This window comes from Pipistrellus kuhlii, unplaced genomic scaffold (genome assembly GCF_014108245.1).
Source record: "Pipistrellus kuhlii isolate mPipKuh1 unplaced genomic scaffold, mPipKuh1.p scaffold_m20_p_19, whole genome shotgun sequence".
NCBI lineage: Eukaryota > Metazoa > Chordata > Mammalia > Chiroptera > Vespertilionidae > Pipistrellus > Pipistrellus kuhlii.
Genome location: NW_023425504.1, coordinates 7,942,742 through 7,960,940, shown reverse-complemented (window position 1 = coordinate 7,960,940; position 18,199 = coordinate 7,942,742). Strand labels below are relative to the sequence as shown.

At 37.8% G+C, this 18,199-nt stretch overlaps 1 protein-coding gene across 1 annotated transcript; it reads left to right on the top strand.

The window, feature by feature from the left end:
* Positions 1 to 6,970: 6,970 nt before the first annotated feature.
* BRS3 (bombesin receptor subtype 3) lies at positions 6,971 to 13,163 on the top strand. Its single transcript, XM_036443581.2, has 3 exons — positions 6,971 to 7,567; positions 9,144 to 9,495; positions 12,209 to 13,163. The coding sequence occupies exons 1-3, from the start codon at positions 7,134 to 7,136 to the stop codon at positions 12,620 to 12,622; spliced, it is 1,200 nt and encodes a 399-aa protein (XP_036299474.1). The 5' UTR covers positions 6,971 to 7,133; the 3' UTR covers positions 12,623 to 13,163.
* The last annotated feature ends 5,036 nt before the right edge of the window (positions 13,164 to 18,199 follow it).

The following is an 18,199-nucleotide window of genomic DNA, read 5'->3' as shown; positions in this document are numbered from 1 at the left end:
GATTGTGGTAATCATATAATCTTTTCAATGTCTTCTAAAAGATCATTTTTGAGATTATGTAAGTAACTTTGCATATTGATGTGCACTGGAACATGTAGTTAGTGTATGTGAAAGAGAACTACAAAACAGTTCATTACCCTTGTACAAAAATTGCTAAGCCAGACTTGTTATATACTCTAAAACAGGAAAATTGGAGGTGTGGGGAGTCTTGCTTTGGTAGCCTTTTTCTCATCCTGCCTCTGTTAACCAACCTCAGGTTAATCTGGGATTGTCCATTCCCCAACCTCATGTCCACTATGGACCCCTAGTTAGCTAAGGGCTGTAAAACTCAGACTGGCATTTAAGTCCACATAACCATCCCATTAAGTAACCTGGAACACAACCTATTTCTCCCACCACTTTACTGGAAAGTAAGTGCACAATGTGAAAACTGAGGGAATAGCATCTCAGAGTAACAAAAGAGAGAAAATGAAATTTGGACCATGCTTACCAATTCGCAATGCCACAGCAATTTGTTTTGCTTGTCAGGAGTCTGTGGTCCATTTATTATTTGTGTGCAGAGTTTCAAACTATCTTTATTACTCACAACTATTATCTCAATTTGTCTACATGTTTATTTTCTTCTCATTGATATTTAGATTGTTTCATGGTACCTGATATTTTATTATTCAGGTCTTCTGCACATCTACTAGAAATGTGTTCTAGACACCCAAATAACACTCAGTAGTCAAGATGCCACAGGCATGATCTCTAGAGTCAGGAAATTCAGGAGGAAGCACTGTCAGGAGAATCAATCTTCTCTTGCACCGAACTCTAAAGTACTTTATATAACTTGTGAGAGGGGCAGGGCAGATCCTGTCGTACTCTGAGACTATGACATCCTCCTGTCCCCATTCCTGGGTCAGTAAGACTCTCACTTGTGTATTCAGTCCCAGTGCTCTGTCTATATGATCAATTATGGCTTTGAAGCAAATGGGTATATAAAGAACTCCAAACCAGCATTCTGGTCTCATCTTTAAGCTACCTTTCTTTCTTTTGTGGCTCTGCCTTTGCTATTAATTTAGATGACTTCAATCCTACCCTTTTCTTACCTTTTCTAAATTTGGACCTGCCTAAATCCTTATCTTGATAATTTACAAAATACCCTTCATTTTTATTCCCTAGATGGGGAGTTCTCTTGTTTCTTGGTAGGAGGTGGAAGGGGGTGAATCATAGTTTTGAATGTAACTGTGAGGTTCTAGAATAATCCTTGAAATAGCCCAGAATCACCACACTTTGAGTTTTTATCAATATATGCAATCATGCAACCATAATTATAGAACATCCCCAATTTTTCCCTTGTGTTCCTTAGCAGTCATCCTTCCCCCAACCTACAGACTCAGGCAACCACTGATGTGCCTTCCTAGTTTTGACTTTTCTCATTTTAAGAATCATATGTTGAACCTAGTGTCTTTCATTGAGTATGTTTTATATTTATCCTTTTGTAACATATACCAATATTTTGTTCTTATTTGGGATTAGTTACAAGTCTGAACTCATAAGAGTTTACTGCTAACATGTAAGGAAACCACATCTCTTGATATTCCCATTCTACAGTGAAGGTGAGATGAGAATAATAAAAAAGGCACTTAATCATTTGTGTCTTTGATAATGTGCAATTTCCAATTTTCAAGTGTTACTATTTTGATTTGAGACAATTCCAACTACAAATTCTATATCATAAAAAGGTTTCATATCACTAACTAAATAGCCACAGAGTGTTAATATTTATGTCCCATAAAAAAGTAAAATTGATAACCAATGAACTGCATTAAAAACTAGTTTATTCTTTTTTATTGCTGAGTCATATCCATTATAGCCACATTTTGTTTACCCAATCACTAACTGATGGGTATTTAGGTTGTTTCCAGTTTATTTTGTGAATAATGCTTCCATATACATTCATATACAAATCTTCATGTGAACATATGCTTTAAATTATCTTCCAGTAGATACATAGGAGTGGAATTGTGGGGCCATATGGTAAGTGTATAGTCTTTATTGATTTAAAGTGCCTTAGCATGAATTAACCTGCAGGAGGCTGAAAGTAAGCCCTGTGGGAATGGAACACGTGATCAGGGACATGAGATAATTATAAGAAAAGGGAGATTACTGAGAAGAGAGGTAGAAATGCATTAAAAGATAAATTCATCTACTTCATTATTTGTACCTCAGTATTCAGGAAGCCTAAACATCTTACTGCTGCAAAACTGCCTCACTGTTATTATAATTATAGAACTTCACATTGACCCCAGCACACAATATTAGGCTTGTGTGGGTGGACAAGTACAGTGATTCGGGCATCTAAAGGCATCTAAATCTGAACAGCCTGCATGGTTGTCCACTTTTAGGGATCCATTAATTTAATCACAACAAGAATTTGCTTTAACAAAAAAAATTGCACTTAAAAATTTCAGTTGGAATTTGTACTATTTATAGAGCCTCCTATTACACAGTTTGTATTTATTCTGGCTGGTTTCTGCAGAGGCCATTCTGAATAGCCTCCCCGTGAAATATGAAACTGTACTAGAAATAATGACGGAGAACAAAGAACTCTGTGACAACAGAAATTACTATTATATAGATCAAAATATACCCACAAGTCAAATTGTGTCCTCTTAAAATTGATCTAATCCAGTTAATTAATTAATAACAAAGAAATCCATCTTGTTTCCCAGCAAAAGAGTGTGTGTGTGTGTGTGTGTGTATATATATATATGCCTTGGTTGGAGTGTGGGGTGTGGGTTCAATTCCCGGTCAAGGCATGTACCTAGGTTGTAGGTTCAGTCCCCAGTTGAGGCATGTACAGGAGGCAACTGATCAATGTTTCTCTCTTCTCTCTCTCTCTCTCTCTCTCTCTCTCTCTCTCTCTCTCTCAATAAAGCAATATCCTCAGGTGAGGATTAACAAGAAAAAAAAAGAGGCTTCTGTAATTAGAGACTTATGGGTTGAGAAATCTAGTTATTTATTTTTTCAGTTCTCAAATATACAACCAGAATTAGCACTTGAGTTATAGGCAAAAAGTTTATCCACTTTATCTTTCTCCTATTGAAAAGATCACCCCAAATATCTTGGGTAATTTGAGCATAGGTACCCAAGTGTTCAGTAGATCTGGCTTATCAGGGACTGAAAAATATAGAGAACATTTTTGAAGTATTCATAGCGATACAGAATTAATTTTTTAAAATATACTTTTTATTTATTTCAAAGAGGAAGGGAAAGGGAGAGAGAAATAGAAACATCAATGATGAGAGAGAATCATTGGTCCTAGCTGGTTTGGGTCAGTGGATAGAGATCAACCTGCAGACTGAAGGGTCCCAGGTTCGATTCTGGTCAAGGGCACATGCCTGATGATTCTCTCTCATTTTTCATTCTCTCTCATGTTTCATTCTCGCTTTTCCTCTCCCTCCTCTCTGAAATCAATAAAGACATATTTGAGAGAGAGAGAGAGAAAAGCGAGAATGAAACATGAGAGAGAATGAAAAATGAGAGAGAGAAAGAGAGAGAGAGAGAGAGAGAGAGTCATCGATCATTGATCAGCTGCCTCCTGCACGCCTGAACGCCTGCATGCCCCACACTGAGGATCAAGACCCAAACCTGGACATGTGCCCTGACCTGGAATCAAATCCTGACCTCTTGGTTCATAGGTTGACGCTCAGTTACTGAGCCACACCAGCTAGAGGAATTCCTTTTCCTTTAATAAAAGCCAACAAAGCCCTGGCTGGTTTGACTCAGTGGATAGAGAGTTGGCCTCTTGACTAAAGGATCCCGGGTTCGATTCTGGTCAAGGGCACATGCCTGGGTTGTGGGCTTGATCCCCAGTAGGGGGCGTGCAGGAGGCAGCTGATTGATTATTCTCTCTCATCATTGATGTCTTTTTCTCTCCCTCTCCCTTCCTCTCTGAAATCAATACAAATATATATATATATATATATATATATATATATATATATATATATATATATATATTTAAGTCCAACAGAAATATCTCTTCGACATCAATATCAGGAAAAGCTGTGCTTCTCTTAAACAACTGGATTATTTTTATCCTACATAAGTAGTTCTCAGAGTGTGGTTTCCAACTAGCATTATCTGTATCCCCTGGGAACTTGTTAGAAATGCAAATTCTCAGGCTTTCCCCAAAACTAACAAATTAGAAACTCTAGAGATGAAACCCAGCAATCTGTATTTTGATGAGTATTCCTGGTGATTCTGATGAAGACAAATTATGAGAGAACTACACTTCTGTGTATGATGGCTGAAACCTTTGAGGCTAAATTTGCAGTCTCTCTAGCAACAGTTTTCTAATCCCTAACTCTTAAGAGGCAGAGAAGAGTTCTCCAGCATCCTTAGATGGCCAGCTCTTTGGAAATTAAAAAAAAAAAAGATTTTGCTGACACTAAGTGAATTGGACTGAATCAGAAAACTCAACTTCAGAAAAATGCTAATTTGTTTTTTCAATATCCACTACTTCCTTCAAATTAAAAGGCTACATTAAATTGTGTTACAGCCGAAACCGGTTTGGCTCAGTGGATAGAGTGTCAGTCTGCAGACTGCAAGGTCCCAGGTTTGATTCTGGTCAAGGGCATTTACCTTGGTTGAGGGCACATCCCCAGTAGGGGGTGTGCAAGAGGCAGCTGATGGATGATTCTCTCTCATCGATGTTTCTAACTCTCTATCCGTCTCTCTTCCTCTCTGTAAAAAAAAATCATTAAATAAAATTTGAAAAAAAAATGTATTGCAGCTGTTTAATCTATATCCAAGTAGTTGGTTTTGAAAATCTTGGGAGATGATATTGACCAATTATGCACTAAAAACAAACAAAATTATTTCATCATTTTGTATAGACCAAGTGCCCTGTAACTTTAACTACAAAAGACATGGTTGTGTTTTATGGGTGAATTATAAGGTAAAAGAAGTAGATATAAAAGCAGATGCATTTAAACTATCATGATTTGCTTCTTAGGCAGGAAATCTCTTGTTCTTTAATTAATAAAACATACAGAAAACCTAAGTCCACAATACCAAATGAGGAAATATGACTTATGGTCAGGAACCGTATTTTTCAGGTCTTGTCACTGATTTTTTAATCTTTTGGAATAGAGAGATAACCTATTTCATCTCAGCTACAGAATACTTGTGTGACCTTGCATGAGATACTTTCCCCCTCTGAACCTCATTTCTGCCTCTGAAAAGATAGAGGATTGGATATTATCATCTTTTAGGTCACTTCAATCTCTGATATTCTGGGATTCTAGGATTCTAGCGATAAGAACTCCATTGCACCAAGAGCACCCTAATATCACTGCTCTCTCCTGACCTCTCCTGACTAGAAGGAAGAAGGAGGAGGAAGCACAGGCTGGTGGGTGCAGGCTGATGAAAAGCATGCCCTAGATCTTTGGAATCCAGATGATTTTGGAAATCACTGGCAGGCTTTGTTTCTTGCTGTGTGGCTATCAGTTGAGGTGTGAATTGGGAGATACGGTTTGCTCTTTGCTAAATGATATGTAGGAATCTCAGAGAGATTTTATCATTAGGTTTGTTGAAACAAGATATGAACCATGAAATTACTTAAGTGTATATACTAAAACTAAGGGATTTGGTTTTACCCAAACATTTCTTTTCCCCATTCCCATTGAAACAGTTATTTAACTGAGTAATTCAAGCTTGGAGATAATTTCATAAAGGGTAGAGGATAGGTGTGGTTTAGGTGGTTCAATTAACCAGATAATTGATTCAATTCATCCAATAAGTTTTCCCTGTAGAATTTATTATAACTATTCTGTCAGTATAAAGAGCAACCTTTCTTTGTCCCTGCTGTTCACTGGCTAGCTTTTCATTTTACTCCCCAGGTTAATTCTTATATAGATATATTTATAAACATCTTACTACAAAAAGTTTCTCCTAGCTGAGAGATTATCCTTTGAAATTGATCATTTCAGAAAATACTTTTTTAGCAGGTTATATTATTAAATGCTTTCAAACTGTTGGCTGCCCACTCCCAAACAACCCTCCACCCCACATACACACATAAATCACATAATCACATTTTCTGTAACAAAGGCCTTTTCTTGCAGGTACTAAGGTAAATTGTCTTCATTTTCTGCCTCCTTCCATTGATACCATCTATATGCTTCTTGTCATCTCTGGAGTAACCTATGACATTCCCTCACTTGAAAAGAATGGTTTTCATTCTTATAAGTCTTTCTGTGTCAGAACCTTAAGCTGTATTCTGTGTTATTTTGTTTTGTAACAAGGCGGATTCATTTCTAAAGAGAAAAATGCTAAAAAGCATTTAAAAATAAATATCTTTAAAGGAAACAGTCAAACAGTAAAAACTGTTTTATTAGGACATTTAGGGACAAAGAAACTGGTGGTTTGCCTGCATTTTCATCTCATCAAGGTTGCTTTGCAATTGTGCAGTGTAGCCCAAGTAATATGCACAAAGTTGGGCATTACCATGTGTCAGAACAAAGTGATAAGCCCAGGTCACCTGAATTATCCCTCCTTGGAGGTGACATCAGCCCTGTCAACATGTGAGTGATGTTTGCTTCAGCACCTCACTGATACAAAATATGGAGAAGTGGATTCAAGTTTGTGCTTCAGGGAACATACATACTTAGTTATCATGTAAAAGAATGCATTAGACCATCCTCTGGTCGCAGAAAAGTGAATGATGAGCCCCAATAGAAAAGTGACAAGATCTATTTAGGTTTTTGTGGTTCAGTATGGAAACAGATTGATTCTAGTAAACAATAGGTATTGTTCTATACTATCTTATTATTTATAAGGTTCCCCAACAGGGAAGAATAATCAACTGCAGAGCATTTCCCAACCCCCCTCATTCTGTCACAGAAACACCAATAAAACTCCTCCACCTCTGACTCTTCAAGTGCCAGATTCGTAAGCACTTAGCCAAGCATGCTGGGAGACACAGAACAACTGACGGAAAGCAGTATCCGGATGTCTTGAATTTGCTTGCCATTCTGCTGTGTTCCTCTAACATCTCATCACTAGACATGGGCATTAGATGTGACAGTAAACCACACTTGAACTGAACAGAAGAAATATTAAAAGCATAATCTTCAGAAGAGATGCCTCAAAGACAGCCTCAGTCACCTAATCAGACTTTCATTTCAATCTCTAATGACACAGAATCATCCAGCTCTGTTGTTCCTAATGATACCAAAAATAAAGGATGGACCGGAGACAACTCTCCAGGAATAGAAGCATTATGTGCCATCTATATAATGTATGCTGTGATCATTTCAGTGGGCATCCTTGGAAATGCTATTCTCATCAAAGTCTTTTTCAAGACGAAATCCATGCAAACTGTTCCAAATATTTTCATCACAAGCCTGGCTTTTGGAGACCTTTTACTTCTGCTAACTTGTGTGCCGGTGGATGCAACTCATTACCTTGCAGAAGGATGGCTGTTCGGAAGAATTGGATGTAAGGTGCTCTCTTTCATTCGGCTCACTTCTGTTGGTGTATCGGTGTTCACCTTAACAATTCTCAGCGCTGACAGGTGGGTTCTTTTCTCATTTATATTTGCCAGAGTGTGAAATGATGTGAAAAAAGGAAAGCTTATACTTAGCATTCACTGGCTACTCTGCTTTTTTCTATTGTAAGCTGGATGTAAGATAGACAATTGGGGGCATTTTAAATAAAAGTTGGTGTAAGAATGTTAAATTTCCTATGTTAGCATGAGAGGAGAGGTTAAAATTGTTCGTTTTATGGATAATGTTTTCTCTCTGCAGTGAAATTTGTTTGCTTGCAAGAATATGTGAATGATCCCCCACCACCACCCAGTTTATAACGGAAAATTGTTTCAGGTGTAAAAGAAAAACAATTCATGCTTTATACGTTAGTGCAGCCTAGTGGTGCAATATTATCAACATTTAAAAATCAGCCTAAGTGTGAAATTGACCATATATGCATTACTGACTACCGGAAGACCAATAAACACACACACACACACACACACACACACACACACACACACATCTAATTTATTTAAAATTCATCAAATTAATTAGTGGCAGAAAAACGTGAGGTTTTCAGCTTCCTGATAACTTAGTGTAATATCGTCACTTAATTGTATTTGTTTTCTCTTTAGGCATTCAATGACATTGTCGTTTCCAGAGAAATAAATTAATCTTGTTTAACTTTTAGATCTCTGTGTATAAAGCATGTGAGAACCTCTGGCAGTTAGAGTGTTCAGGCTCTGTTAGGATATTTTCAGTCTAAGTATTGTTTTTCTGTATTCCTATTGCAGAATGGTAACTGAAAACATGAACAAAATTGAGGCTCTAAATGTTCAAAGTGATGCTTAAGAAAATCGGCAAGTAGCCAAAAGTAATCAATGCCTGGCAATGCCAGAAGGAATAGCTTCTTCAGATTCTGGAATCTGAGAGGAGGAAAAGCTTTCCTGATGTCTTTTTTTTATCTTGATTTTTTATATTCTATCTGAGGACAGATTTATTGAAAGGCTGTAGATTTTTAAGGTGGATATGTCAGAATTAAGAGGCATCTTTGCATGGGCAGACAGGGCTTCTGATTCCCTCACTTTGCCCCAAATCTACCTACAACATGTTGCTTGGGCAACAAATTAGCACTTTTCAACAGGGGAGAAATTAACCCTCTCCTCTTTACTGCATAAATTCGTGGAATTACTTTTCTAGTAATTCTGACTGCTCACTCATGAAGAAGGGAAAATTAGGTTTAACATCAGTCCACTGATATAAAAAATATTTTAGAATACTTACAGTAATACACAGGTAATGAATTACTCTCAATCACACATAAAATTATGCTGGAAAAAAACTTATTTGTATTAAATAAAAGATCTACACAAAAAAATTATGAAATTGCAAACCTGCAATAGCTCATACTGGTGAATAAGGGAAAAGGTGATTGACACAAATAAAAAAAAAATACTGGGATGTATTATGTGTATTTGAAACCATAACTAATTCCAGTGGTTAATGTTGGCTTAGTTATATACATTCAGATAGGAGTGGAACTGGATGACCACTTTTAACCCTGAGAGTCTGTAATTTTTATATTTATTTGATCTTTGCTTCTGCTTTATGTGTTCCTAGATACAAGGCAGTCGTGAAGCCTCTGGAGCGACAGCCTTCCAATGCCATCCTGAAGACCTGTGCCAAAGCTGGCTGCATCTGGATCATGTCTATGATAATTGCTCTACCAGAGGCTATATTTTCAAATGTATATACTTTTCGAGATCCCAGCAAAAATATGACATTTGAATCATGTGCCTCTTATCCTGTTTCAGAGAGGCTCTTGCAAGAGATACATTCTCTGCTGTGCTTTTTAGTGTTCTACATTATTCCACTTTCTATTATTTCTGTCTATTATTCTTTGATTGCTAAGACTCTTTACAAAAGCACCTTGAACATACCTACTGAAGAACAAAGACATGTCCGCAAGCAGGTGTGTATTAATTAGGACTCGTGCATGAATTTATAAGTCAAAGGTCCTAGTTTAGCACCTGCGAGCAATAAATACAATAGCAGTATGGTATTTTGTTACAGACATGGGCTCTGGAGTCTGTCAGACCCAGAATTTAATTCCAGCTCTATCACATACTAGCTAAGAGATCTTGAGCAACTTACTTAACCTCCCTAAGCCTCAGTTTCCTGGTCCGTGAAATGGACTTGGGGAGTGGATGTTCTATATTAAATGCTTAGCATAGTTCTTGGTGTATGGTAAGAATTTAATAAATGGTAGAACTACTATTATTAGAAAAGGGATAGCTGAAATTTGGGAGCAGTCAAAATTATTTACATAATGGAATAGTGAGGAACATTGTACAAGGCGGTTCTATAAAAAGAAGTATATTTTGTTTTTAAAAGTGTAACAGAATGAAAGAAAAACACAGGATGATAGAACTGGCAAGAAGCCATAACATTATTCAATGCAAACCACATACACACAGATGAGTAAACTGAGGTCTGCAGGTATGAAGTGCCAGTGGTAAGAGAACACAGTGATTCACAGACTCTTGTTTAAGACTATAGCAAGGAAGTTTTAAAAGAAAAAAAAAAATACTATTGCAAGACCCAGGTGTGCTCTCCTCCCACAAATAAGAAGAGTGTTGCCAAAACATTGTTCCATTTTTAAAAATGCAACAGGATTTCTATATTTCTTGGGGGAGAGGGAAAATTCCATTTATCTCTTGACATGTTTGCAGAGAGCTCAACACCTTTTTGTGGAGCTGGTTCATTTGAATAGTTAAACAGTGGTGCTCATAAGACTAAAGTTGTATATTTAATGCTCATGTGAACAGTTTCTTTGCTCTATCTGTGACTACATGCAATGCCTTCATTTCATCTGGTGCGTTTTTCTTATTACTAGAGGTCCGGTGCATGAAAATTCATGCAGTGGAGGGGGGTCCCTCAGCCCGGCCTGCCCCCTCTCACAGTCAGGGAGCCCTCAGGGGCAGGAGGCGACTCAGTGATCAGGGGAAGGCGATGCCCCCATCGCACCTCTGCTGTTGCCACCGCTGGCAGTGCAAACCTTGGCCAGTCCTCGTTACCTGAGCCTCAGGCGGCCCTGGGTGGCTGGGAAGCTACCATCTGAGGTTTGCCTGTGCTTTGGGCTGGCCCTGGGCAGCTGGGTAGTTGAGGAGACTGGGGGACTCAATCCCCAGCATCCAGTCCATGGTGGGGTTGAGGGGACTGGGTGCTGCCATCTTGTGGCTGTGGGCACCACCATCTTTGAGGGTGTGGCAGTCAATTAGCATATTCCCTCCTTATTGGCTGTGGGCGCTGCCATCTTTGTGAGGGTATGATGGCCAATTAGCATATTCCCTGATTATTAGATAGGATAGTTAAGAGAACTGTAAACCATCTTGAAGTGGACCAAAGAGAACCAGGAGAAAAGACGGCTTAAAAGTACTCTTTTGATTAGAGAAAAATCTTTTGGGAAAGGCTGGAAGTTTACAACATTAAAAAACGTCACTACTTAGTATGATATTAGTTTGTTTAATCAATTTATCAGGTAATATTTCAAATATATTGGGTTACATAAAACATAATATTAAAGTTAGCCTCACTTATTTCTTTCAACCTTTTTTAAGTGTGACTTATATTCGGTTGAACACTACTACTCTACAGTAATTTTCCTAGATGGAAGTAAAAATAACTTCTTCACTGGAAAGGAAAAATAATGATAGATAATTTAGTCATGTTCTTTCTGCCATCATATATAATAAAGAGCTAATATTCTAATTAGGCCAGACAGCAGAACGACCTTCCAGAGGACTTTCTAGAAAGACCAGTGGCAGGGGCTAGGACTGCAAGGCAGCAGGGGCTGTGAGGGCCTACTCTTGCATAAATTTTGTGCATTAGGCCTCTAGTTATGTCATAAAATGCAGTCAGATATAAGTATAGAATTTATACTTATAAATTCTATAAGTATAAGCTTATGGATTCAAATCACCACAGATTTCTCATCACTCATTTATCTCATAATGAATGTTGAAGGACAAATCTTAGTGCCTAAATAGTATAATGTATTATTAAAATAAATAAGTATAGGACTGGCTCTGACTAGCTAACTCAGTTGGTTAGAGCATAGTCAACAAATCAATGTTTCTCTATCTTTCTTTTTCTCTTTCTCAAAATCAATAAGTTAAATAGGTATAAGATTTTTTTTTCACATATGATGGAGGAACATTGATATTTATTACTTTGACTATGTATTTAGAATTGCTACAGATTAAAACCAGTTTTTGGTACCAACTTGGAAACTTTCATAAACCCCAGAATAATATTCTAACCTATTCAGCCTCTGCTGATATAGTGAAAGCAGTAAGTATCTCTCTCTACTGTTAATATAATTAAAATTTCCAAAATTCCATAACACTCCTTGAGATCATTGGAGACATCCTAGAGTACCTCAAAACCAGGGGTGGGAGTCTCTGAATTGGAGCTAATAAAACCAAGATCATGGCTTACCATGTGTATTCTATAGCCACAAGCTGCCTTCCCACACATCCCAGGCAGTTATCTCATAAACGCATGTATAAAGGGAAATCAGCTTGTTGACTACAAATATCTAGGTAAGTCTAGAGAATGGCTTTTTTTTAATCTTCAAGCTAAATGATTTTTTTTTCTTTTGCCATTTTTCTTCCCTCTTATAGATGGAATCCCGGAAGAGAATTGCCAAAACGGTGTTGGTGCTGGTGGCTCTGTTTGCTCTCTGCTGGTTGCCGAATCACCTCTTATATCTTTACCGCTCATTCACTTCTCAAACCTACGTGGACCCCTCTGCCATTCATTTTATAATCACCATTATCTCTCGGGTTCTGGCTTTCAGCAATTCTTGTGTAAACCCCTTTGCTCTTTACTGGCTGAGCAAAACCTTCCAGAAGCATTTTAAAGCTCAATTATTCTGTTGCAAGGCAGAGCTGCCTGACCCTCCTCCTGCAGATACCCCTCTTAACAACCTGTCTGTGATGGGAAGGGTCCCCTGTGCTGGGAGCACACAGGTGTCTGAAATTAGTGTGACTTTGTTCACTGGGTGTAGTGTGAAGAAGGAAGATGACAAAGTCTAGCTTTTAAATTACATTGGTTATTTTTCTTCCCAGCATGTGTATCTGATTCTGAGCTGTGCGTAGGTGTATGTTGTCAGGATGTTTGTTGTTTGTAAATTGTGTTGAAATCTTAGGAGTGAAGGTCCCTTATAAGTAAAAGACAAACTATGGTTTTTAAAATGTATAAATATTAATGTTATTGGGCTTTCTAAATAAAATTAAACCCCCTAGGTTAGGAAGATACATTTATATATGCCAGTGTGTCCCAAGGGAGCTTGCATAGAAGGGAAGGTAAAAAAAAACCAAGATAACATTTAAAAATCTAATTTGTTTCCATCCCATCTATAATGCTTTTAATTACTCACATATTCCCGTGATTTTCATAAACTGTGTTTGTGTTTATTATGTGCTGTGAATCTAGACATTATGTCTTGTATATGAAAAGGGGATAAAAAAAAAAAATCTCTTCTGCACTTTTCTTAAAAAGCAAAGTCCTTACCCAACTGGCATGGTTCGGTGGTTGAGTGTTGACCTTTAAACCAGGTCATGGTTTGATTCCTGATCAGGGCACATGCAGGAGTTGTGGGCTCGATCCCCAGTGTGGGGCGTGAAGAAGACAGCTAATCAATGGTTTTCTCTCATCATTGATGTTTATATCTCTTTCTCCTTCTCCCTTCCTCTCTAAAATCAACAAAAATACATTTTTTTTAAAAAAAGTCCTAAAAAATAAACCTTAACAGGTTGTTTTTTTTTGACTGCCCTTTTCTATTAATCTCTAGCCCAATATAACTAAACCTGAGCACTTGCAATGAAAATGTTTTGGGGGTCAGTGAGTATAAGGTAATGAGTAAGGATCTCGGATAAGGAACTTGCCTTACTGGGTCAACACTTACTGACCTAATGTAGTTTTATTTAAAACTACCATTGGTTGATAATTGGACAGCATTTTCGTTCACAAATACTGATGAACTTGCCTTTACAGGCAGAATAAGTGGACGCATTTATGGTGTAATTTGAGAGCTCCAGAGAAAGACAAATCCCTATTTAAAAATCTGCCAGCCTGCCTGTCTGAAACCTTCCTTTAAGGAAATTAATTTCTTTCTGGTAAGCAGTGCCCTCTTTCTAAAAAAATGCAGAAGTACACATGAAATCCCTTACACCTGGGTGTGCAGTTGTTATCTATCAGATCATCTTCCTGCTTGATTTTATTAAAGCTGATGGGGTGCTTAAGTCCTGTAAGAGTATAACCTACTTAATCTCTGCCCTTAGAAATCAGATGTAAGGTTTTGGTTTCCTATCCTCTGTTCCTATTTGCTATCGCTATAAACCTGTTAATCATTTTTATTTCAAACAACTGTTGTCAGTAGACATCAGATCTAGATTTGTGATTTCAGACAGTGTTTTCTTGGAGTAATTTAAAGCATATGTTTGACACTAGAGATAGCTACATTTGCATTTTCAAAAACTTGATTTTTCGGGTGTGCTCTTGAGCTTTCTTTAAATGGCTGTGTATTGTAAACTTTTCGATAATGTGGCTCAAATGAGGATATATATTATCACTAGACTTTACATTTCTGTAAAATTGGTTTGCTTAAGTGAGGGTGCCTAAATTGTATTAGTATTGTTTTCAGTTGGACATTGTAATAAGTGGGACCAAACAAATAAATATTAAAATTTCAAATAACTTTGTGTAACTTTATGTTCTAAAAAAAAAAAAAAACCCTGACAGAATATAACTGGGAACACACTTTAATCCAAAAATTTAAGTTTTTTTTTAAAATAAATCTTTATTGTTCATCTAAAAATGTTCCTCTTCCCCCTCCCCCCCCCATAATTTCCTTATAAGTATTCTGTCATTATTTCTTCTAATAAGTTTTCAATATTTTACTCTCTCTCTTCTTCTGGCACCCCAATAATTCAGATGTTGGTACACTTAAAGTTGTTCCAGAGGCTCCTTGCACTATCCTCATATTTTTGGATTCTTTTTTCTTTTTGTTTTTCTGGTTGGGTGTTTTTTGTTTCCTCATATTTCAGATCTTTGGTTTGATTCTTGGGGTCCACTGATCTACAGTTGAATTTCTGTATATTCTTCGTTTCAGACAGTGTATAATTATTTTCTGACTGGTCCTTTTCCTTTTTTTTTTTTTTTTTTTTTTTTTTTTTTGGCATTCTTATTAAGATCCTTGGAGGTCTCACTTATGGATATGAAGAGTTGAAATCTGGTGTTGTCTCACACTGACCACTAGGTACACTGGCTTCTGGATCTCCAATTGGGTGCAGGTCAGCTACTGTCTGAGGCCACCCAGCAGGATCTACAGCGAGAATTACAGTTTTCTCTTCTTTGCTTGGGGTTTGGAGGTTTTGGAGCTGTCTGACCAGAGATGCAATTTGTTAGGTTAAACTAAGATAGGGCAGGCCATTTATATACAAAAGCTGCTGCATGGAGCTTAGGTGGGTTTATAGACTGTGCAGGGCGGGGTCTCAAGGAGTCACTAGGCTAGGGTGTGGCAAACCGCGATGGCTGCCAGTCAGCCGTCTTGCATCTCTGAGTTTCCGCATCACCAGGTCTTGCGCCCCAGCACAGTAAACAATGATTCCTGCATGCAACTCTGCAAGCAAGCCACCCTCACTTTCCGATCTGATGGCAGACAGTCCAGCTTCTCCCCATAGGAGTCTGGGTCCCCAGCATTTCCCCAGAAACTGGACTTCAGAGTAATCGGGAGCTTGTCTCCCTTCAGATTGAAAAAACAACGCCCGCCGCCAGCCTGGTTTACATGCCTCTGTACCTCAGCTTTGCAGTGCTTGTGCATGTCTCAATGCTCTTTTATCTTTACTTATAGTTGTAGAACTTCCACTCAGCCAGCTTTCCCATGGTTCTGGGTGATAGACGTTTTGTCTTTTAGTTGTAGTTTTGAAATTGTTATGGGAGACAGCAGTTTAGGTGTTTACTTATGCTGCCATCTTGGTTTCTCCACCCCCAAATTTAAGTTTTTTAAAGTCACAAAGCTCCCAAATATTTTATTGTTTTCCTCACTTTGGTTAAAAATTACATCTTTACTCTCCTAATACAACATTTTAGAAATAACTTGACATAGGTACCAGATTATAAAAGCCGAGAGAGAGGGCCTTTTAGCAGTTGATAAAACTAGAGCTCAAAGAACTTTCATTTTCTTCCTGCCAAGTAATCCCAAGGTGAATTATGGATCTTATATAAAATAATTCCCTAGTTTAATAGGGCATCAGTCTCCCTTCCAGAGTTAAAGGATTGGAATTAAACTTTGTGGCTTTGTGGTGTTTTTGTTTTGTTTGTTTTTTAGGGGGTGATCTTTTTTTTATTTTTTTTTTAAACATATTATCCTTTTTAGGGCAAACCTTACAAGTAGGCTCCAATATCTACATTGTCTTTTACATTGTCATTGCCTATTGTGGTGCTATAAATACTATGATGGAAGATTTCATTTCTTTAGAAAGGTTCCTAAATGGGGCGAGAGATGGGACACATGAAAAAAAAATTTTAGCCCTAACCAGTTTGCTCAATGGATAGAGCATTGGCTTGCAGACTCAGAGGTCCCAGATTTGATTCTGGTCAAGGTCATGTACCTTGGTTCCAGGCACATCCCCAGTGGGGCATGGGCAGGAGGCAGCTGATCAATGGTTTTCTCTCATCGATATTTCTAACTCTCTATTCCTCTCCCTTCCTCTCTGTAAAAAATAAATAAAATATATTTTTTAAAAATAATAAAAATTTTATATACTTCTCAGTTTTTCTCAGGGTCTTCCCTGACCATGACTATGCTCTAATGCAGGAAAACAATGGAACAGACTTAGTTATAACCAAAATGTTCAGTGAGTAATTGTCAATGAAGTTGAAAGTGCCACAAAACATTAAACATGGTTGTATCTACTGAAATAGCAAATTTGGGTTAAAAAATTTCCTTAGTTATAACCACTTTAGGTCAGTGATCCATCAATCATTTGTCAAAAAGAGTTACTTATGTTCACTAAGTTTTGAGGTTATAGGAAGTGGGAACAGAAAAATCCCCAATAGAGTTAGCTTGAAAAGGCCATTAAAATAAATCTCATTTGGTGTAGTTCAGTAATTTCCCAGGAAAAGTTCCTGGGCCAGGTAGATGACTTCTCTGGCCAAGCAGTTTCTGGTTTTGTAGGTTAATGTATTTTTATCTACCAAGAAGGCTGTGGTCTGTCAGACAAGGACTACAGCACAGATCACCACTTACAGAGGTCAAAGACAGAAGAATGAAGATATTTAAAAATAAGCCACATGCCTAGGTTCCAAGATAGGTTTAGCTTCCTGCGTTCGGCAGCCACTCATGTGGCCCATCTACATTCTAGCCCTGGAGTTTCAGGAGCTATCCTCTATCTTTATAATAATGAGTCCCCTTTTTGCTTGTTATCTTGAATATTTCTGTGACTTGTGAAAAATCTTGAAAAAGACAGGTTACCAAGACAGAGATGCTTCCAGATTACCTTGGTTACTAGGCTGTTAATTCTACGAATTCATAGGGAAATAAGAACAAAGAGATGCCAGGCCTCATACAGACAATAGCATTGTTTAAAAAATAACTGTCAGGTCTCATGGTCAAATAGAATACCATGTAGGTACAAGTGTGCTTAACTTCCAACTCCACTATTACATTGACTCAGTGACCCTCCGTCACTGTCAGCTCCTCCTCTCATCTCTGGGAAACTTCACAGCAGGCCTCTCTATTCTGCTTATTACAATTCCTATATGAGCTTCTCTGCTTCTATGCTACTTGGACCATGTCTTTGTCTGTTCCAGACTCATTCCTCTCACTGAGAGGCTCTTATTGGCTCAATTCATCAAACTGTCTAGAATGCAGGGCTACCCTGCCAATCACTTCACAGGCCTCTGGATAGCCTTTGGGCTACAGTGGCTGGGTCACATGGGACATAGGCATAAGGAACCTTTGTGACCACCTACTCAGAGGAGCCTGTGGATACAACAGGCACTCAGAGTGCTACATGCAGTAGGACTATGTAGCATATTATCACCTATCTATCAATTCACCCAGAAATGAAAAGTATTCCGTAACACATTGCTGAAAACAGCTGTATATTATTTTTGGATCCAGGAACAAATATTTAGCGATGCTTAAATGAGCCTAACACAACTCATGTTATCTATATTATAAAAATGCATGCAAGCTCAGTTCTCCAATAGTTCCTAACACAAGAACTTCATTTTTAAAAAATGCAATTGAAACAACACACCAAAAACCCAAGATACGATTTAAAAATTATTGTTATGGTGGAAACCATAGTCACACAGCTAGGAACTGGGGAGTCAGGAAGTTTAGAAGCAAAGAAATAGTAGAAATTATTTTTTGCTGTAACCGGTTTGGCTCAGTGGATAGAGCCAAACCGAAAGGTCCCAGGTTCGATTGCGGTCAAGGGCATGTACCTGAGTTGCGAGCACATCTCCAGTAGGAGGTGTACAGGAGGCAGCTGATCGATGCTTCTCCCTCATTGATGTTTCTAACTCTCTATGCCTCTCCCTTCCTCTCTGTAAAAAATCAATAAAATATATATATATTTTTTAAAAAGAAATTATTTCTT

Coding starts and splice junctions, on each gene's coding strand:
- BRS3 (XM_036443581.2), top strand. CDS start 7,134: ATGCCTCAAAGACAGCCTCAGTCACCTAATCAGACTTTCATTTCAATC. Junction 7,568..9,143: donor ACAATTCTCAGCGCTGACAG/GTGGGTTCTTTT, acceptor ATGTGTTCCTAG/ATACAAGGCAGTCGTGAAGC. Junction 9,496..12,208: donor AAAGACATGTCCGCAAGCAG/GTGTGTATTAAT, acceptor TCCCTCTTATAG/ATGGAATCCCGGAAGAGAAT.